Consider the following 23,549-nt stretch of genomic DNA (forward strand, 5'->3'; position numbering starts at 1 on the left):
AATTTTTTATATATATATTCACACACACACAAAGTAAAAACAAATAGATAGTATAGAAAAAAAGAAAGCTAGTGTTTTTTGTTTGTTTGTTGCTGTTTTAAATAAAAAAGATAAATAGATAAAGTAGAATTAAAATAGAACAGAAAGTGCTAGAGTTAGAGGGTCAAATAAAGAATGAAACAGATGTGTTTTTAGTCATTCCTTGAAGATGGTGTGCCGTGCATTCTTTTCGGCTCATTAAAGATTAATCTTGCAGCTGCATTTTGGATTAATTGTAGAGGTTTGATAGAAGTGCCTGGAAGACCTGCCAAGAGAGCATTTCAATAGTCCAGCCTGGACAGGACAAGAGCTTGAACAAAGAGTTGTGTTGAATGTTCTGAAAGAAAAGGCCTGATCTTCCTAATGTTGAATAAAGCAAATCTGCAGGACTGGGCAGTTTTAGCAATGTGGTCTGAGAAATTCATCTTATCATCAATCACAACTCCAAGGTTTCTAGCTATTTTTATAGAAGTTATGGTTGATGAGCCTAACTGGATGGTGAAATTTTTATAAAGTGATGGGTTTGTTGAAACCACAAGCAGTTCTGTCTTAGCCAGGTTGAGTTGAAGGTGATGGTCCGTCATCCATCAAGAAATGCCTGTTAGACATGCTAAGATGCAAGCACCTTTTGTCGGATCATCAGGATGAAATGAGAGGTAGAGTTGAGTGTCATCAGCATAGCAGTGATATAAAAATCCATGTTTCTGAAGGACAGAACCTAGTGATGCCATGTAGACAGAAAAGAGAAGTGGTCCAAGAACTGAGCCCTGAGGCACCCCAGTAGCTAGATGTTGCGACTTCGACACCTCACCTCACCTCTCCAAGATACCTTGAAGGATTCAAGGTTCCTGAGATGCCATTTTCCAACAGGGTTGACAGGAGAATCTGGTGGTTCACCGTATCAAAAGCAGCTTTATCTAAATCTTAAAAGCTTTAGAATTTTTGTTGTTTCTATAAACTTCTTTTTTTGTGATCTGAAAGGGTTTCAAGATCAGTGTTACAAAATGTAATATATGATGGTTTCTTTTTAATTATTTTTGACTTATGAATATAAAACTTTGCTTAAAACAGATTAATAATGTAATTTTGTTTTTCAGAAAAATATGGGTTTTGAAAACAAAGTAAAATATCACAAAGTTCTAAATTAATGGCTTTGTTTATTTTTCTTATATATATATATCTATTTTAAAGTCAACCCAAAATGAAATGGAAAAAGGGCAATAGAAAAATAAATGTTCAATATCTTCAACTGATATGTTACAAAAAGTACATTTATCCCAAACGCTATGAATATATCTGCTAACAGCTGCATTTACAGGATCACATCTGTGAATAATTTTGTAAAGTATTTCTTTTACTTTATTAGAAATAACATATTTATATGGTAATATCCACATAATATGCCAAGGTATACAATGAGGTTAAAGCCATTTTTATTTTACAGGGATGATTGGATCCAACATTAAAGGAGTTTCTCATAAAACATTTGTCAAAAAAGGAGAGTCCATTTACAAAAAGTTGGGGATTTTGTAGGGCTGTATTATTAATATTTGCATATTGACACTAGGAATAGCCTTAATTACTTTGTTAAACAAAGTAAATGATTAAGTTACTACCTTAGAAATGGTTTGGCTAATGTAAAAGTCCTGACCTTGGGCTGTGTTGACATATGGTGTACGTCAACTGGTAGCACGTTGATTTCTAAGTTACATAGATGGCTCTCTGCAGTACAAGAGTCCAGTACACGCTGAAAAAGATAATTAAACACTGCAGCAGTTGACAAATACACATGAACTTATTACAAAACAAAGATTTTAGGTTACATAAGGTTATGCAATTTCAACAAGTTTTGCAACATTTTTAAAAATGTTGGTTGGTTGGTTTAATGTTGTTGGTTTAACTATGAGTTTTGTAGTTCAACAATATGAGGTTATTAACACCGTAAGACACTAATAATACAATTTTGATAAAAGCAGTTTGAAGTAGTCTTAGTTGAAGAATATCAAACTGGTGTTTGCTATGTAATTTACATTTGCAAACATGTTTGTAACACTTACTGTAATGCAACAAGTAAAGACACGCATTTACAGTCAAACACATTGGTTTTATACAGTGCTGTGATTATACTGCAGTTCTCCATTCTCAGGTGGCTCATACAATTACAAGTGCTGCAGTGACCTCTGTTGGCATGTAACACACTGTTTACATGAGAATTGCCTAAAGCAGGGCTTCTCTATCCAGGTCCTGCACGGGGACCCACGGGGATCATCAGCTCATTAGCAGGGAGCTCCATCAGCTGAGGGTCTCAGATCCTACAGTGCAGCTTGTGCAGGAGCAGGACTGAAAGCCACTGACCTACAGAGTCACAAGTCACGGTTCGAATAGAGCTGAGTTTGAATGTACTCATGGTAGGGTCACCACCATAGTCCTATAAAAGTCCTTGGCATGGAATTGATTTTTTCCAGGACAGATGAACAAAATGGAATGAGTGGCAACCCTGTAGCGCAAGGGAAGCAGCTGCAACATTTAAATCAAAAAACAGGAAAACTAAATCAAGGAAATGTTTTCCAGATTTGGAATAGTTTTGCTCTGCTCTAAAATATTTCATATACAGTACTCATCATGTGCATCATGTGTGTAAACTTGCTTTCAAGTCAAAAAGATGTGTTTCCTCAGATTGTTTAAATGAATCTGTCAAAATGATGCACAAATTATGGTCTAAATGATTAATTGCCAAATTGGTATGTATTATTATTATTATTATCATTATTTTAATTTCAATCAAAAGTGTGGGGACCTGAGAAGGAAAAAAGTTGCATTCGCATCATCTATATTTTGTTTTTGTGTAAATTTCACAAAACTTGTCACATTTCAGCCCAATGTCAAAATAATTCTGTATGAAGAATTTGTAGCATTTTTACCTCCAAACTGTCAAAGTATGACAAATAATATCAAATATTTCACAATTTTTAAAGACTTTTTTTTCTTTCTCAAAAATAAATAATTAAAAGATATTTAGTGATAAAAATAGGCTTCAAAAATAAATAAATATGAAGTATATATACAGTGCTGGGTAGATTACTTGCAAATTTTAGTCTGTTACTGATTACAAATGACATAATGAAAATTGCAGTTATTAATGTAATCTATTAGATTATTAATTTTAGGTAATGTATTTTGACTACTTTTTGATTACTTTTGACCTAACTCGTTCATCCCATAGATTTAAATGGGATAATTATGTACAATATTAATTAAAAATTAATATATAATATAAAAAATAAAACACGTTCCATTCTTTATCAACAACTTGAAGTGCATTAAACATCATTTTACATCAGTTTCTCAAAGACTGGGGTAGAAGAATAAAAGAAAAAATAGGGAGAATCAATAACTTATGAATAATTTACTGCCTTTGTGTGGATATGTAATTATGTAATCCATAAAAAAGTAACTGTAATCTAATTACACATACTTAATTTTTGGAATCTGAGTACTTAATTTACATGTAATCAGTTACTCCACAGCTCTTGGTCTGTATTGCGTATGGAGAGCTCAGTTTTTCTATGGTTAAGGAGAGTCATGTATTTAAGGCCACTCACTCACCTTAATGTAGTTATGAAGCTTGTCCGCTGCTGTCTGTTACCCTGCTGAGAGTCTTACATTAACAGCCCAGAAATCACTCACTTAGATGGTTTCAATTTCCTGAGCGGGGAAATCTGCTGAACGCAGACAATCAATGAAGTGCATCCAAAGCTCCCTATCAATTTCCTTCATAACATACACACGTCTACAGCAACACACTGTTAAGACACATGGATGGATACACTGATGAACAGCCACATAACCTTAATTGATGCCCGAGTGGAAGTTCATTAAATGTTATCAAACATAAAATACCAACATGTCAAAAGTAAGTCACAAAAACAATGCAGGATCTCCAGCAGCGTGTTTCAAGCCTGTTTCACACCGCAGGTGTAAGCAGCACATATTTATTTCGGTGCCAATATTAGAGTTGTTCATTATCACCATCTTTTCCTCTTTCTCGGTGAGAGCGGGTGATGGAGAGAAGCGTCACAGCTGATGCACATTACAATGCGAGTCCATGAGCGCCGTCCTCTCTGACCTGCGGTGCATCCCATCGCCCCTGCAGCATGAGGTCAGAGAGAATAGAGGACCAGCACCATCCCACACTCCATAAGGCAGACTAAAGCCTTTATCTGTCTATTCCCAGCACAGGGTGGCCGGGCCACAGCCGCTATCAACAGAGAGCATGAAATATGCCTCAGAAACCAAATCCAGTCTCAGCTCTGCCTCAAAATAGACTTCTCTTTCTTGTCTTTGACCCCTTGTTGTACACAGCACTGAAAAGATTGTTTGGGAAATACAGTGTAACTCACGACGGGGCTGGACAGATTTGAGCATGCATTTCCGTTCAGCAGCATGTTCAGGGAAGATAATGGCAAAGGTTTATATTGCAGTAGGAAGTGTTTTGTGTGTGAAGGCCCATCAGCTTGAAGGAATGTTTTGGTTCAGTATAACTTCAGCATGCTGCTGTTGATTACCACCGAAAATCATTTCGACTTGTCCCCAAGTTTGAAAAAATAAGCAAACATTGTTTTCCGTCATGCACTTTTACAGTGAAAATACTTATAAACAAAATGTGCCAAGTTCTTAGAAATGTACTATTGGTATTCGTATTTGTTTGTATTCAATTTAATTTTTATACCAAACTTTTATAACATTTTCAAGATTTGTATTTTTATATCTAAAAAAGTTATGTACGTATATGTAAATATTTAATGTCTCACTTAATGACATCATGTGGTGTAACGAAGTGAAACATATTTTCCTTACACCTCAAATATGATCACATCTTAAACACAACTAAAAAAAAAATTATTAAAATAAAATTCACAATTTAATTTATTTCACAATAACAAATATCACAAAAATAATCAAATATTAATTAATCAAAGTCACAAAAGTGGCAAGTTTTTATAGAAAGTGCTATTTGTATTCCTATATTTTTTTACAGTTTTGAAAATATTTATACCAAATTATTTTCTAAAGTATATACACACACACACACACACACACACACACACACACACACACACACACACACATCAAAACAATTTTTTTTCATTAAATTATTAATTATGAATATAATTTGGCGTTACAGAGTAAAACATTTTCCTTACACTTACAAATGCATTAAATATGTTTGAGTGTACACATTAATTATTATAAACATTAATAATAAAATAAAACATAAATGATTTATGTTAATTTTTACCTTGGCATTCAGGCATGAGGTTCTGAATGATTTATTTATTAAATATCTTGATTTTTAATTCATAAATTCAATAAAGTACGTAACATTGTTAAATAAGTTTAAAATATATATACATAAAAAAAAAAAAAAACAAAAAAAAAACAAAAACATACAGTCAAAAATATCTTAATCAAAAAAAAACAAAAAATATACAGTTTAAAATATTTTTTTCTAAAAAAAACAAAAAACAACTACAACAAACAAATAAAAAAAAACTTCTTTTAATTCTTTTAACGAGGCTTTTGTCGTCATCATGACACAGAGTTTATTGGTGTAGTCATCATATGCCTGGACATGGCTCCCGTTGCTGTTTTAAACCTCTAGAATGTGCCATAAACTTCACTGTAAGTGCATTACTGCAAACACAATTTTGGTTTGACAAGTTTGGCTATTTAACCGAGGAACGAGTCGGCATTAGTGTCACCCTCAATAAAGCTTAACTTGTTTTGAAGTCAAAAGACTCATTTACAGATTCAGACAGTGTGTATCTGCAAACAGCTGAAGGACGACTGACTGGAGCAGAAGCGAGTAACCAGCTCTTCAGATCAGCGCTAATGGCCAGTCACTCAAGCGTAAAGTGACAGTCACAGACAATTTCGTCTTTGCATATCCTTAAGATCTTTATTAGGTGGTGTGGTCACAAATCAAAACTCATTAAGCAAAGGTCTCGCTAATTTAGATTTAATAAATGTGACTTAAGGGCAACACTGTTACACAAAGTTAACTAAGTCACCGTGACTTCCTCATTAAGTAGAGATGATGACATGCACGCAAGATTTTAAAGTTTTTCTACATGCCGCAGGTTTCATGGGTGGCAGAACAAACAAGACTGAACTTTTGTTCACTCATAAATATGCAGCGCTGCAGCTTTAGGCCTGCTGTTGCACTCTTTATGATATTATTTGTGCGTCACCTCTACAACAAATCTAGTGCTCGAGTGAGAAAACATGAGTAAAAGTGCGATGCTATCTAATTAATAGAGTCTGTTTTACTTTTTTTTTTTTTTACACGCTTTTAGTGCGAGATGACAGGCTTTTAGTAAAACACTGGTGGAAAACAATCCACTTCAGTTCATTATTTTGAGGAGAGAGTTCTGACGTTCTGCTTTATTCAAAGACTTCATGAAACAGCTGATGACAAATAAGATCTATTTAGAGGCACGCAGCTCACTTTTCCCAGTAAACACAAGGAAATAAATCTTTAGAACATGAGATTTAAACAAAACGGATGTTAAGTCAAGAGGAAAAACAAGAGTCGCTTTTGGGAGCGTCAGTCGGAACACGAAAACAAAGCGGCACTTTGTTAAAAACGAAGTTATTTTAATGTTTAAAAATAGTTGTGAACTCACTCAATCACTGGCATTGAGGCAATCTATTTCTCCATTTGTTTTTGAAAGGTCAGCGGCGTAATGAAGATGATTGTGACAGTAGTTCATTACTCAAAGGTATCACGACCGCTGACATTTCAAATCAAACACATCAGGACCTCAAATTAAATTATGTAAAAGGCCAGGGGCAACTGACATCAATGCAAGCACTTGATTGGAGTAATGATGCTGAAAATTCACTTCCCACCACAGGAATAAATTATATTTTAAAATATGTTAAAATATAAAATGGTTATTTTAAATTGTAATACTATTTCACAATTTCACTGTTTTTACTATGTTTTTGAATCATTAAATGAAGCCTTGGCGAGCAGAAGCGACCCCCCCCCCACCAAAAAAAACTTAATAAATTAATAAAATAAAATATAATATAATATCTTACTGCCCCCAAAAATTTAAACAATAATGTATAAATATTATTACATATTACCATCATGTTGTTCCAAACCAATATGAGTTTCTCTCTTCTGTTGAACACAAAAGAAGATATTTTGAAGAATGTTGATAACCAAACAGCTGACGGTGGCCAATGCCTTCCATAGCTTTTTTTTTCACACTTTGGAAATTCATACAGGTTTGAAATCATTTGAGGGTGAGTAAACAGTGACAGGATTTTCATTTTTGCGTGAACTATCCCTTTAAAACACCAAAATAGATTTGAAATAACCAGCACTTTTTATTTGGACAGTTATATAGCGTAGTTCAAGCTAATCAGCGGTTCCTGAAAGTTGACGTCTGCTTGAACTGATCTCTTAATACCTCGTCTTATCACACACATTACTGAAATCTGCTCTCCAAAAAGCATTTCACTGTGGCGTCTCTAATTCTGTCCAGAAGGGGGAGCTCATGAACTGCTGTGCTCCATGTATTGGCTCTGATCTATTATCCATAAGCATTATTATGGAAGTGGTGACCCTCTGTAACCTCCACGGGTTCCTCCTTAACCAGATGGACACGTCTGTGGAGTAATGAGGAGCTTTTAGCTACGCGGGAACATTCGCCCTCCTTACGAGCCAATCAGCTCCCTCTCATACCATCACTCAAGGGAGTCGCTCTTTGTAATTGCCTGGATTCACTTTGGCTGGAGGAAGTCAGGTAAGAGTGAATTAATTAGCCAAAGCATCAAGATACAGACCCCCAAAAAGAGATCCACGGAAGCTGGATCACTCCATATCCAATTACATCCAAGGATGTGAGAAGCACGGCATTCAGGGGATTATGGGTTATGAGCCAGACTCTTGGGTGTTTTTGCGCTTTGACATCGCTGCCCTTTGGATTCAGAGCCGCTCTGCTCTTTAGGAGAGCTCAAAAACATGGCTAGGTGCTGAAGGACACTCCAGCTTCCAGAGGAAGAAGCACCCCGACTCTGCTTCAATCCACACAGAATTGAATTCACGACTCCGTGGTGTTGCATAAAGAAGGCAGCAGTATGAGAAACATCTCCAGGGCTCCACAGAGAGATCTAATTAGTCTGTTTAGGGTTTTGTGTGATGTTCAGAACATATGAAAAATGATGGGGGTAAATAAAGTCTACCGGGGAACAAAAGTGCATAAAAAGCGCAACAACACAAAATAATGGTATTCCAGAGAATTTCTGTGCTTGTCGATGTGAAAACCACAGCCATTTGTCAAATGCAGGCTGAATGACAGTGGAGTCCACATAAATGCCGGTGAACTGATGCACACGGCTCTCCGCCTAAGTGCTCTGATGGAGCGGCTGGAGCTTCCCAAAATAGAGGAACGAGGAAAGGAATATAGGACATGTACGCTCGCCGCATGACCTTTCACTGCCCCTGCATCTGTGCATGTGTTGTTTGCCTCGTCCAAGTTCAAAAACCTCTAAACCGGTAAAAGCTGGATGAGAGTGAGCTGACGAACATATTCTTGAAGAGGGACTCAAGGTTCGCTTTTAATAGAACTGATGCATTTAAAGGAATATTCTGGGTTCAAGCCAATCTGCTAAAACGACAGGTTGTGGAATGAGCCACTTTATGATGTAATAGTGTGGCTAAACCCCGCCTCCGCAGAAGATGATCAACGCCTGCTTCTAAATCACTGCCTGTTTAGCCCCGCCCACAGATTTGCGCATATAGTGTAAATAACGAGAGAGGCCAAACGATAAAGATGCTCCGAAAACAACAAGATACTGTTCAGTGCCAAGCTGTTGCCTTCATTGCCTTCCTTCTGATCCCAACACTAGTAAAGAGCGTATGTATTTTATTTTATTACTTCTAAATTATGATGGTTTTTTGATGTAAAAATCTTGATAACATTATAAGTGGACCTCAGATAACAGTACAAAATAATAAAAAAGGCAGTTCATGACCCCTTTAAAAAGTCTCTTATGCTCATCAAAGCTGCATTTATTTGATCAAAAATACAGAAAAAACAGTAATAATGTGAAATATTATTGCAATTTAAAATAACTGTTTATACAGTATGTGAATTATTCCTGTGATCGATCTATCTATCTATCTATCTATCTATCTATCTATCTATCTATCTATCTATCTTTTGGAACCTGTGATACATTTTTCAGGAATAAAAAGTTGAAAAAAAAAGACATTTATTTAAAATATAATTATTTTGTAACAATATACACTACTTTTCAAAAGCTGGGTGTCAGTCAATTTTTTTCTTTCTTTTTTTGTAAGAAATTGATAATTTTATTCAGCAAGGATGTGCTTAATTGATAGAAAGTGATAGTAAAGATTTGTTAGAATTGTTATAACTTATATTATTTTAATTAAATTATATACAGTTTCTTTTTTAAAGCAAAATCTGGGTCACAGTGACAGTAGAAGTAAATAGGGCCAATTAATGATCCCATGAAACACACACACACACACACACACACACACACACACACACACACACACACACACACACACACACACACACACACACACACATACTTGTTCATGTTCCGTCCACAAATGTTGTTGATTAAACTTGTATTAGGCTGGAATGATGGGACATTTAAAACAGACCATTGAAATATTCATATTTAAGAGACAGAATCCTCTTTGTAAAAATGCTCTACTTGTTCATGTTCCGTTCACTTATATTTCAGTCCATCTGGAGTGTTTATATTAAAAATGCATGGCAAAAAGACATAATAATGAATTAAGGCTTGTTCGACGATGGAAGAAACAATCATTAGCCATTATTAATTCATGTTTGAGAGGCCAAATGTCTGACAAGCATTTTAAACTAATTTTTCATACACATGGCCCAAGAAAATGGAAAAGGGGCAGTGGGAACCAGTCATGTGTAATAAAGCTTTAGTTTCCCTCAGCAATAAGCGAAAAAATAACCTTACAAATTACACAACAGAAGAGCATTAGGGACGCCTGACTGTGCCGCCGGAAGAGTCTTCTCCAGACGAGACGAGACGTTTGCTGCTGACTAACAGACAAACACCCACACATACGTGCAGCGCTCTGATTGTTAATTAGACTTCACAAGCTCTGTGCAAAAACAGAAGCGCTGCTCGACGTGTTCAGAGCTGCTCAGGCTGCTTACCAGTCCACAGCAAAACACCACACATAAAGAAGATTCATATGAAAGAACAAACCATTAGAGATGTGAAAACACCGCAGACCGGCTCAGATCACGTGGGGAAGAGCGGAAGAGTGCTTCTGTGGTCACCGGCTGAAGGTTTGAACGGATGTGTGTGGCATAAATGCAGCCGAAGTGAGAGGAAATCTTGTATCTTTATCCCACGATTCCTCTTAATTAGGTTCAGAGATGCATAAAGTGGAACTTTTGAAGATTTTAGAAGCACTAGGCTACATTGTTAAACTATTAAATTAGCCTGGTTGCAGATTTCGTTGATCTTTTTTTATTTAAAAATAGCAAGTTATTCAAACATTTACAGGATATGTGAACAAAAGATTCTATGCAACTGTTTTCTGCCGCCTATACAGAAGAGAAAAGAAATATATTCGTGTAATTTGTTTTTTTTTTTCTTTTTTTTTTTTTTTTTTACAAATCAGAGGTGAAACAAGAAAATGTATGTTGACAGTTCAAGTCCTCGGTTCAGCAAACCCTGATTTTTACCCGATGAGTTTTCCGTTGTGTGGTACAAGTGCACGGTCCGTTCATGTGCTGCACGTGTATTAAAACATACTACACACACACCTCCAGGTCTTGTGCTTTCTGAGATTTCCACAATGGAATCCCATGGGCTGGCCGGATGGACGCGGAGAGCTGGCAGGTGATTGGTTTAGACCCCTCCGGTCCATCACCCGTTTTTGTTTTTCTAGCAGGAACCCAAACCTGTGTCTCTACGCCGTCTTAATGCCCTCAAACCCACAGAACTTCCAGCGCTTCTCCAAACTCGCCCCGACACCCGTCAACTCCTGCTTGAACGTGCAGGGCAGCCGACCCAGAAGAGTCTCCACCTCTGTGGTGCTGATCTGAAACAATGAGAACATCGAGCATTAGACCCGTCCAAACCAATCAGGCAGCTCTGAGACTACTAGTGAATATTCGATTCATATCATTTGTAGATCACATTACAGATGGTCTGAAAGCAGCTTTACGGGACATGCATGGTTTAATGATACAGACTGCATCAGATCAACATTATTGAATCACTTTGAGCCCCAGTGAGCAGCCACAGATGTCTGTCTCAAGAAAAAAACAAAACAAAAAAACCCTGTCAGTGATGAGCTGTTGGAGAAAACCTTTGAAGAAAACCAGACTCATCTGGGGCCTGTCCTCCTCTAGCAACAAAAATAACGTCACATGACAATAAAACACAGCTCTTATGATACTGTACTACCAGTCACACATTCTGTTATAAAGATGATATGCTGCTATCCTTCAACACATTACGGTGGCAGTTATTATAGTTTGTGATTGTAATGTTTGCAATATCAAGATAATATAATGGCAGTCTTTTAAGTCCATCCATTCTTGGCATATTTAGACATAATGTTGTTTACCTCAAATATTAATTATGACTTTTTTATTAAGCAAAAATCTGGGTTAGAGAGAGGCACTTACAACTGAAGTGAATGGGGTCAATCTGTAAATGGTTAAATTTATTTATTAATTTTTTTAAATCGGTAAATGGGTCTGGAGTCGATTAACGCGAATACGCGTTTTGGGGTATTTTCTCCTGATAACCCCGAAAAGAACTTAAATTACACTTTCAGTTTTGATCGTACAGATAAGAGCAATACATCAATCGAATCTGTAAAGGGGTCTACTTTTTTTGTATACAGACATAATAACAACAAAACTTTGTGCACTTATAAAAGAAAGATAACAAACAAGGAGTGCTGTCTGCAGCCTTTGTCTGCGCTGATCAGATACAAATGCGTCATTAAAATGAACTGTAACTCAGTGAAAATACTCACGAAGAGACATGAGAGAGATATCTATAAAGCCTGACATGTCTACTTTTAAACTAAACAAGTGCTACCGAAAATCAAATATTCTAGTGATAAAGTAATCCATATGAAAACAACACGCGATGTCCGTTTTTCACGTCTCCCTTCATTATCTTCTAATGCGGACCACGCCCCCGAGCCGAGCGCGCTTTTGAGATTCAAATGTTTCACTGAAGCGCGCAGGCTTTTGAATACGCCCACACAACAGAAGACAACGCAGCGAGACTGTTTCTTCAAGTTTTTATTATTTTTACTGTTTGCTTCGCGATGAGAGGAATAAGACATAATTCACCCCAAAAAGATGTGATGTGGTTGAGGATTTGAGATTTGGAGCCTCAAAAAAAGAACGAAGCACTGTTATTCAGCAGAGTTCATAAACATGAGGTAAGTCTCTTTTTTATTTATTTATATACTTGTACTAGTTTTCACATAACGTGTAAACATGTTTACTAGTTAGACTTTTTCCAAAGACTTTTTCCCAAACTATAATTCCTGACTAAAGTGTATAATCAGTGAAAATAATATTATGAAGTTTCAATAACAATATACACTACTATACCATTCAAAAGCTTGATGTAAATAATATAAATGTAACAATAAATGTAACTGTAACTTTCATTGCTGTTCTTTCAATTTATCCCCCCTAAAAAAACCTAAAAAAAAATATTGTTAACATTAATAATATAAAATAATAATAATAATAATGATAATAATAATAATTAAAATTTTTTTTGTAGAAAATAAGAGTGTTTAAAAAGGATTTCTGAAGGATTGTGTGACTGGAGAGTAATGTGCAAAAAATTCAGTTTGAAAGTCAGCTTTGATTTTTCATAATAATAAACTGTTTAACTGCCACTCACAAGTGAATATTAAATTATGTTGTGGGATAATAAAAATATATTCTAAATAAAACACAAACATAAAAATATATAGATTTATTTGTGTCCTCACATTCTTTCTTGTAACTATCCCTCTCAGTGACACAGGTGGTGACTGAATGGCTCATTATGCAGCTCATTATGCAGGCCTTTGTCTTTCAGGTGTGAATTCATGATAGTTGCCAGCCTACTCGCATATGACTTTTACCAAACAAGTGTCTTAGAAAATTTTAAAATCATATATTGTTTTCTGTAAGTGAGTAAACAAGATTGATTTTAACATCATTTAGAAAAAAAAAACAATTCTAGGCTACAAGCTCCAGTTCTCAAAATTCCTGGGAACCAATTTTCTATATGTGTTTTATTGCCTTATTCAAGTGATTTAACATTTTTAGTTTTTCACTGAAAACTGAAAAAAGCACAAATGTCAGGGCATGACAAAACTTCTCCAGGCCCCAAAAATACCCTTTTAGACTCCAGAGGGTTAAAAAATCTTATGTTAACCTTCATCAAACCAGTAGAAACCCTGTAAACTCTCTCTGTTAGTACAGCCACAAGACGGAAACAATACGCATGCTCACATAAATTTAGTGTGAAAAAAGGGTTTCACTTTGTTGTTTTTTTTGCATTGCCAACATAACGCTCAAAACCCCAAAGTGACTGCAGATTTACAGCTCAAATTGTTAAGCAATAATAATGGAACAATTAAGGTAAGTGCTTTCATAAAATTATATGCTTCACATTTCTGCTTTTAAAATTGGACCCATTTTCTTCCCCTGCCTCTGTTTGTATTTGTTTGTTTTTTAAGGACATAAGGCATAAGTAGAAATTATGTATGTATTATTTTTGTAATTATTCATCAGTATTATGCTGCTGATTGTGCTTAAATTATATGCAACCTGAATTACTCCTTTGATACTCATAATAAAGCCACATGTCACAGCTGACCTAGAATCGTATACATTCTATTTTCATTCAACACTTGCCCTGCATTTTACTAAAACTTTCCAGGTTTGAATTTTTGAGATTTTTCAGATTTTCTGGACCCCACTGTATATAAGCACACCATGAATCTCAGAGCACACGTGATGTGAATTGTGTTCTTCACATGATCCTGAAACCCACTTGTGTGTGTGTGTGTGTGTGTGTGTTATTTATCTTTATCAATTAAAGCCTCCCACTGGAGCACACTGTTTTTAGTGAAAACAAGCAGGAGTGTTGATGAGGAAACGAAGGCATGTGTGCGCTGCGGAGAGCGAGAGCGTGGGCATCCACAGCCAGGGGGCTTCAACTCAAATCAGAAAAGATATAAAGGCTCATTTTCACCCTCCATCTGTAAGTGTAAATTAGTCACTGTGTGACAGCGAAAGCAGAGCGAGAGAGCGAGATAAAGCCTGAGAGATGAAGGAAAATAAAGAGTAATCAACACTGCGCTATAGTAAGATGAGCGTTTTATTTCAGCATTAAACATTTTGGCAGGAAAAGCTTAAGGATTATATTTGAGAACAGGAAGACGAAAACACACACACACACACACACACACACACACACACACACACACACACACACACACACACACACACACACACACACACACACACACACACACACGTGGGAAATCTATGTGTGTGGTCCTGCTGTGAGTGTGAGAGATGTGCTCTCTCTGTCTGCTCAAGGGTTGTTTACTCAGCAGAACATTAGAATGGCAAGCAGACCGCCATATTTTCAGTGTGTGTGTGTGTGTTTGTGTGTGTGCAGGTGCAGCATTAAATACGTTTAGTCAGAGCATGTGTGTGTGTGTCAAGGTTATAATCACTAATAAAAATTTGAATTGAAGATGAAAACAATTTTTTTTGCATTATATATATATATATATATTTTTTTTTTTTATAACCTTGCTACTATATATAATATATATATATATAATGTGTGTATATGTAAGTATTTGTGTGTGTGTGTGTGTCTGAGTGTGTGTGTGTGTGTGTGCTGTAAAACAACCTATCACAGGCAATGGTGGACATTTTTTTTTTGAGTATACTGTATGTACTTTATCAAAGTATTTTTAATTTGGGAAACTTTTACTTCATAACATTCCAGAGCATAACACTGTACTTTTCCCTCCAGTACACCTCATAAAAACATATTATTCCCAGTCATTTCAAACAGAAAAAAACACAACCCCTCTAAAGCCCTATTCGGACGGTAATCGTTTCTCACAACGTCTGTAAAAAGAAATTCCCATGACACCTCAGTGATAAAACTCGATTTATTCGCAGTGGAGAAGTGAGACTGTGAACCCGGGATTGTCTTCTGGGTTTCTGTCTTGCATTTTATCTCTCAAAATGATGGATGTCATTAAAAATGTGGAGATTGGTATAAATAACAATGCAACCTCTTATTTACATAAGGTAAACATAAAGCTGCTTGGTTTATATTTTTACAGTATGTATGCAATTGTAGGCCTATATAATACATTTTGAAACTGTATTGCATACCCTCTGCTGCCATTATAATGATCTTGTGCTTTTCTTCTTTTTGTTCTTAACAGCTCCCACTCACTGTGGTGGAGCAGTTATGAAATATTGTTCTTGTAAATACTTTCCAGCATTTCAGTATTTTTTTTATTTTTTTTAATAAATGTGACCCTGGACCACAAAACCAGTAATAAGGGCCAATTTTTCAAAATTGAGATTTATACCTCATCCAAAAGCTGAATAAATAATCTTTCCATTGATGTATGGTTTGTTGGGAGGACAATATTTGGTTGAGATACAACTATTTGAAAATCTGGAATCTGAGGGTGCAAAAAAAACGAAATATTGAGAAAATCACCTTTAAAGTTGTTCAAATGAAGTTCTTAGCAATGCATATTACTAATCAAAAATTAAGTTCTGATATATTTATGGAAGGATATTTACAAAATATCTTAATGGAACATGATCTTTACTTAATATCCTAATGATTTTTGGCATAAAAGAAAAAATCGATAATTTTGACCCATACAATGTATTTTTGGCTATTGCTACAAATATACCCCAGAGACTTAAGACTGCTTTTGTGCTGCAGGGTCACATATATGCACACAAATTACAGTGAAGTGCACCACTTACTGTACGGTGTTCAGCAGTGGTCAAAAAGGATTTAAACATTGAATTTTGAATAAATTTTTTCTTGTGGATTAGGACAGCAATTAAATTACCTTGGTGTTTGTCAAAAAAAAAAAAAAAACAGTGGGTAATTCAGTCGGGCATTTTTCCGCAAGTAATGGGAGAAAAATCCTGGCATTCTGGATTCAGACAGCAATAAAATCACAGATTAACCCCAGTACATGGTAAAAACCGCTTATGTCCCCGCATCACTTACGTCTGAATCAGGCTTACCACGAGAGCGATGGCCCATTTTTGAAAATGCTGATTCTTTTCAATGAGTCAGTTGAATTGATTCATGAATCACTCTAAACGATTCACTGCTGCAACTAATGCAATTAATGCTGCAATTAATAATCTGGTCAAAATGAGACAAAGTCTGAGCTTGAATCTACGTGTGAGTGATGGTGCAAAAAACAAGTAAATAATGCCAAGTTTTAATATTGATTACTGTACAGTAAAAGAAAATCATATTTAGGTCATGATTCAGTTATTTGTTAAATAAATCTGCATTTGTGTGTCACTGTCTGTAAGGGGTTGGTTATTTTTGGTAAAATAATGCAAATTAATGCCCATGCATCTGTAGCTGTTTCAAATAATACAAATCCACATATTTACACAAATGTTGTTTTTCTTCATTTTTTAAACACTATATGACATATTATTATTTTTAAAATACTATATGACACACATTTGCAAGCTTGAATTATCAGTAGCATAAATGGATATTTTATTACATTAAAGTTTGGTGTTTTAGAAGTGTATTAAAAGTTTTGGTAATAAAAGTTAGCTTATGTGCAGATCGATACATATTCTATTCACTAATCTTTTCTAGTGTTGACTAATGACAGCTGGCTAGAATAAATAACACATAGGGTTCATCCATCAGTACTAATTACTTTTAATACTTAAGTGCATTAGAATCAAATGCTTCTGTTTTTACTTTTACTCATAAAACTGAGAACAAGTACTTCTACTAGAGTCATACTTCACTAGGGTATCTGTACTTTTACTCGAGTACTTGATTTGTGTGCTCCATCCACCACTGATCATTGGTCCAAAAATAGAAATAAGAGCCTGGTTTAGTTGATCCCAACTGCCTCAGAAGAAAGACTTGAATATAATTCAAATGTTTTGTCATGAACAGCACAAACTTTGGCGAATCCAGCGATTAGTTGTTCTCTTGTGTGGGCCTTATGACTCAAGACTCTGATTCAGAAAGACTCTGGAGACGCCAGAGTGATGATAGTCACAATTTACTGCTAAATCTGACACATTTACAGCACATTTAATTGTCATTAAGCACTGCAGCTGCGTTCTTATAATTGTGACAAATAAAACTCTAAACATAAACTTTAAAGATGTTACTGTTTTAGGCTGCAGTTTGTGTGATGAAGTGTAGTATCTGTCATCATGGTAAGATCGAACAGCTGCTCTAAAGAAGAAAACTACTGAAGCGAAATAATAAAAATGCATTATTATAACTAACTGAAAATGAGAAGTAAAAATAAGAGGAGTGAAATGTGTGTGTGTTTCATACCTTGGTGTCCAGCCGCTGTAAATAGGAGCAGATATATTCAATGCTAGCTCCAAAAGGATGGACGTGAAGAAACGTTGAGATGATTCCTGTGGAAGCAAAGCCAAAGAGGAATCACTGAAAGATTTTCCAGTACAGTATAAATATAAAATCTGCTCCAAAACCTTTCAGAAGCTCATAAATGACTGATCTGACACAGACAGACAATTACACACACACACACACACACACACACACACACACACACACACACACACACACACACACACACACACACACACACACACACACACATATATATAGATATATATAAAATAACAAATGACTTTATTTAGAATAAAGTATATTATAGAAATAAACATATTGGCTAAATATCAAAATTTGTATGCATTTGTATATTTATTTAAAAAAATTATATTTTATTAATAAATATACATAGAATTGGTTAGGTCAGGTTTTATGTTAACATTATTTATATACATATTCTTAATTCAGTAACATAAATTAGCAGTGAAAACAGTCAAAACTCACTATTTTACAAAACATAAGTACTGACATTTCCTCCACCTTGGATACATTTATTCTTGTTGCATTTTGGCATTGCTTGCTCCGCATGAGATACAATACTACCTCAGATCTCAGCCCAAATGAAGTATCTTAAGAAGACAGAATAATTCAGTGTTTATTTGACAGTGTCTAAATGCTGTCTAAGTAGGCGGCTCGCTTTGGTTTAGGAGCAGAGCACTACTGCATCAGCGAATGATTCCAGGTACTTGAGTTGTTTTCCCTGAAGTGGATGTCCTCATCGGCTAACTACGCCTCTTGAACTTTCTTAATGGTTATGAGTGTTTAATTGCAGTTTTGATGCTGTTTTGCGTAATCAAGGCTGTTCTTCGGGCTTCTGAGTGCTTCATTCACACACTCAAACATATGGACTAATAATAACGCCTGCTATTAGCACTTCTGGCTTGAATGCAATAGGTGTGTGCTGATAACTCAATTATTCTGAATGCATTATGGTCTGATCAGGAAAGCAGAGCAGCTCTCCAGAGAGAAGCGCACAGGTGCCGCAACGTCAATATTCCATTAGTCTTGATGGACTATAGATATAGTTTATATATATACATGGTTTCATTGCAGTGTGTTCTTTCCATTTACACATTGATCCGAAGCCAAACACTGTTATATGAAAGAAAATGGGCCTTTTATAACATAACGCAATGTTTCATTAATTCATGCATGTCTGCTAGAAGATATAATGCTGTATGTGCTTAAACAAACACCCTGAGCTGGGGACTTCATCCAAAAGGGCCATTATTTACTCTACCTCATGCCATTCAAACCTGTGTGCTTTAAACCTCCAAAAATAACAGATAGCATCATAAAAGTAGCTCATATGACTTGTGCGCTATATCAATTAAACATCAGATGTTTCAGTCCGATAATTTGAAATATTACATACAATATAAAGTTATTCTTATGTTCGCTTAACAGAAATCATTAAAGATTTCACAGCAAAAACATGTTTCATGACCTGAAGGTGGATATTTTAAATTCAATAAGAAGACAATTATGCAGCAGATTTTGTGCATCAGATTTTTCATCAAAGTTTTGATAATTTCAAGAAATGTTTGTATCAAATATGATACTTTATAGGCTTAATTTAACCTCTGTTTACCGTCCTCACTATACTGTGGCATTAGCACGCTCATATAGAGTGAGTGACCGTGCATGAAGGATATCAAGATTAGAAGAGCTCAGATGCTGTCGCGTGCTTTGGCTCCTCTCTGCTTTCAAAAACACATTTGTGTACTATCACTACGCACATTCTGACTGCGTTATATCTGGATGTGAGCGTGGTACTGTATCTTCCCCTGTTAGCTCTGACAGGAGCTCCTCCTCAAACACAGCATGAGTTAAACGAGATCTGATGGAAGGAAAGAGGCTGACGGAGGAGCTAGAGCTTACTGAAGCTGCTTTCTTCATCAGAGAGCAATGTGCTGGACAACAGCTCAGTCAGCAATCTTTCTGGTCACTGGACTGGCAAATAAGCCGAATAAAATACAAATAAATCCCTGGCAAACATGCTGTGCCAAGCCAATTACACATGCGGAGAATGCCGGGAGTTCTTTACTACACACATCCGCATCTGGATTATATCTTCTTCTTATGCCGTGACAATCAATTTCTCATTCCGCAAGCTTGAAAAATGTTTTCGGCATGAACAAATGTACATGTGATTGACTCGGGATCTTTGAATGATTGAAAATCAGACGCGTAACCGCCTCTCCACTTTGTGGCCACAGTACCACCTCGGGGTGTGCATTCGTTTTTAATAATTCAGCAGTCCAGAGTCAATTATTTCTTCCTTTCTGGCTGTTTCTCAAAATATAGCGAGCTGTCTACCTAGGCAGAGTTTTTGGCCATGGATTTTGGCAGCCTCTCTCTCATGCACACGCACACACACACACACACACACACACACACACACACACACACACACACACACACACACACACACACACACACACACACACACACACACACACACACACACACACACGCACACACACACACACACACACACACACACACTCCGGCTGTGCTGTGGATGACATGTTAAAGTTCCTCATTAAAAAGCATCCGAGGTGACTCATTTGAGGCTCATTTGGTCAGGTAATTAACACCTGCACCCTAGTAGACATAGCTGTGGATGATGAAAATAATGAGAAGAGGTTTTTTTTTTTACAGTCTTGTGTCTGATTAGATAAAGTGTGAAGAGCTTCCAGTTGCCTGTTGTGCCTTCCTTGACGCTTACCCACAAGCAGAGCCTCTCGTTCTGATTTCACCGGGCTGGGTGGCCCTTTCTCCGGCAGGCTCTCCTTCTCCTGGCTGCAGGACACCACGGCCGTCGCTGCCTCCTACGGCAGGAAATAACAACACAAGAGAAAGTTGTTTTCTTCTCACAGGCCCTCTCTGTCCCTCCCCTCATTACCCCGGCCCTCTGATGGGGCTGCAATCACCTCGCCTAGTTGTGTCAGAGTGATTTATCCCGCGACAAATAAAGTTCTCCTGCGCTCGATTGGCCTGTAATGATCTGTCATGTTCTGCGAGAGGATGGAGGAGGGGAAATGGGACAACAGAGCAGGGTGTAGGGTGATGCACAGAAAGGACAATGTGGAGAGAAAGAGCAACAGAGTGGAAGGAATAAAAGGCTGGAGCAGAATAATATACGCTTTCCACGAATAGGGTGCAAAATAGGCCTTGAAACCAATGAATGGTCAGTGAAAGGAGGTGCTTCACCTTTAATCAAACTTTTTTGTTTAAAATTATTTTCTATATGGTTTGCAATTTTTGCAACCATGTCAGTGGCATGTCTAAAACAATTTTAAATCATATTTTTGTTATTTTCATCATTAAACATAAAATTACAAATTTAATTATGTAAAATAAAAACATAATTCTCTCTCTCTCTCTCTCTGTCCATATATATATATATATATAAATGCATAATATAAATTTAATATATATAAAAAAACAATGACTATGGTTTATCAGCATATTAGAATGATTTCTGAAGATCATGTGACACTGAAGACTGGAGTAATGATGCTGAAAATTCAGCTTTGATCACATAAATAAATTACAATTTAACAGATATTCTCATAGAAAACAGTTATTTTAAATTGCTTATAGATAGATAGATGGATAGATGGATAGATGATAGAATTTTAATTTTGAATTAAATTTTTTGAATTTTAAATGCAGCCTTGGTGAGCACAACAGACTGTTTTTCTAAATAGTGTACAGTAGTGAACAGCAGGGTTGAGAATTGTTAGAAATTTTCTGGTTCCGGTTCCGCCTAACAGTTAAATTAAAATCATTAATAACTATTAAAAATAAAACTGGTAAGGAAAATGCACAATACTCAACTATTCAATGCTCATTACTGTTTATTACTTACTGTCAACTTAATTTAAAGGTTGGCAATGTCAAAATTCACCATATATTACAGTATACGGATCTTCATAAGTAGGGCTGGGTATTGTTAGAAATTTTCTGATTCCGGTTCCATTTAAATTAACTATTATTATGGTTTTTTTTACTATTTTACCTTCATTGAATGTAGTGTTGCTGGAAGGTAGTATAAAGTTGAATAATGCTAGTCCATCAGTCAGCATGTGCTTCAAAGTTGATGTTTTTACACTATCAGTAACATTTTGCTTTTCAAGCAGGAATAAGCTGGTTGGCCAAATAGTCCCTTGAGGGCTAAGACACTTGTTCATTTCCCTAAATTAATGAAATATAAACTGTTATACTTATAACCATGTTTACACACACTCCATAAAGCCCCTATTTTACAAATAATAATGCAGTCAGGAGACGGTGTGATGCAATGAGTGGTTCCCACATTTTTAAACATTTAAAATGCATGAAAATAAATATTTTCTATCACTTTGTTTATCACTCTTGAAATGACCTGTACACTAAATAATCTAACACTCATACTTACATAACAATAGCAGTCTATTTATTTAGTGGTCCAAGTTGAAGTCAGTATGTATATTAATGACAATATGAGACAAATATAATGTAATTTAGTGGCGGCAGGTGCTGTGCGCTGCTGGTACATGTACAGTCAGACAAAACGACGTGCACAGTTATCAAAGGCGCAGGTGCACGTACAGTCTTGGGAAACCTGTGTTCAGTAGTTAAAGACGCGGCGTGTCTGTGGAATGCTCGTCATTGGAATCAATGTGGAATCAAGGCTGCTCACAGCGCTTGGTCACATGCTGCACCAGAACCGTTTTTGGAACCGAAACTTAGAAATTGCTCACGGTTCTGATTCTTTTCAAAGAACAGAACCGGTTCTGAATACGAACCGGTTCTCGGTTCCCAGCCCTAGTGAACAGTAGTGTATATAATATAAAAAAAAGTCAAATAAATAAATTAATAAATAAAATAAAAAATAAAAAAAAACACAATTTTAAAAGAGACCTAAAGACACCTGATATGTTTAAAACTCATAGAATGCTAATTTTCTATATAGTATGACATATCTAACATATTCATCTCACTACATCATCTTTTTTTGTGCGATTTGTGCTTCTAACGTTCTAACATTCTTTTTTTCCCCCCAAAAAAGCCACAGCACACCAAAGAGGAATGTGTCTGTACGAGGTGTGATGAGTAGCGCTGATGTGGATGAGAGTCAGAGACTTACGCTGGCGTGATTGGTGCTTTCATCGCCTCCTCTGTCCTCCCGCTCGGCCTTCTCCAGCTAGACAATTAAAAGAATGAGAGAGAGCTGTCAGCGAGTAATATGTCACAGGCTCACACTCACACACGCCTTCACACGGGGAAACTAAAGGACGCGGGACACACCGCGGGGCAGGGAGCCGAATCACACGCCTGACACCCTGGGAGCCGAAGGTCACGTTTGCAAATGGATTTCTCTAAATGCCAAATAAGCAGCAAAGCTCCAGAGCATTTGTCCTGCTCAATGAAACTCTAATGAAGCACAGCGTAAATGCAGAGTGAAGGAAGCCATTTCAAGCCGCTCGGCTGAGATTAGTAACACGAACTGATGCTGGCGGAATATTTAGGCAAGCGTCACTATTGTTATTGCTCATGCTTATGGTTAGGGATCTGAATAAACCACAAATCCATGTATTAAACTTTGGATTAGCACCATCTGGGCTACATACATGAAAGCTATCTCAAATCAGGCGGCTTGTCGAGGAGAGGCTTGGTATTACTTTTCTGAGTGATCGGATTTGTGATTTCTGTCTAGCTATGATAAAACAGGTGAAGAAATCTCA

General features: G+C 36.3%; 1 protein-coding gene across 4 annotated transcripts in view; it reads right to left on the reverse strand.

Moving 5' to 3' along the window:
• Positions 1 to 10,592: 10,592 nt before the first annotated feature.
• The window catches only part of LOC109054353 (ecto-NOX disulfide-thiol exchanger 2-like), a 217,260-nt gene continuing 204,303 nt past the window's right edge, over positions 10,593 to 23,549 (reverse strand). For all 4 annotated transcript variants that reach the window (XM_042770421.1, XM_042770420.1, XM_042770422.1 and 1 more), the window contains 4 exons: positions 22,952 to 23,008; positions 20,546 to 20,648; positions 17,731 to 17,816; positions 10,593 to 11,185 (listed from right to left, as the gene is read on the reverse strand). In XM_042770421.1, coding sequence (XP_042626355.1) covers positions 11,054 to 11,185; positions 17,731 to 17,816; positions 20,546 to 20,648; positions 22,952 to 23,008 — 378 coding nt within the window. In that variant the 3' untranslated portion in view covers positions 10,593 to 11,053. The remainder of the gene's footprint in view (positions 11,186 to 17,730; positions 17,817 to 20,545; positions 20,649 to 22,951; positions 23,009 to 23,549) is intronic.

This window comes from Cyprinus carpio, chromosome A14, assembly GCF_018340385.1.
Source record: "Cyprinus carpio isolate SPL01 chromosome A14, ASM1834038v1, whole genome shotgun sequence".
In the NCBI taxonomy this organism is placed as follows: Eukaryota; Metazoa; Chordata; class Actinopteri; order Cypriniformes; family Cyprinidae; genus Cyprinus; species Cyprinus carpio.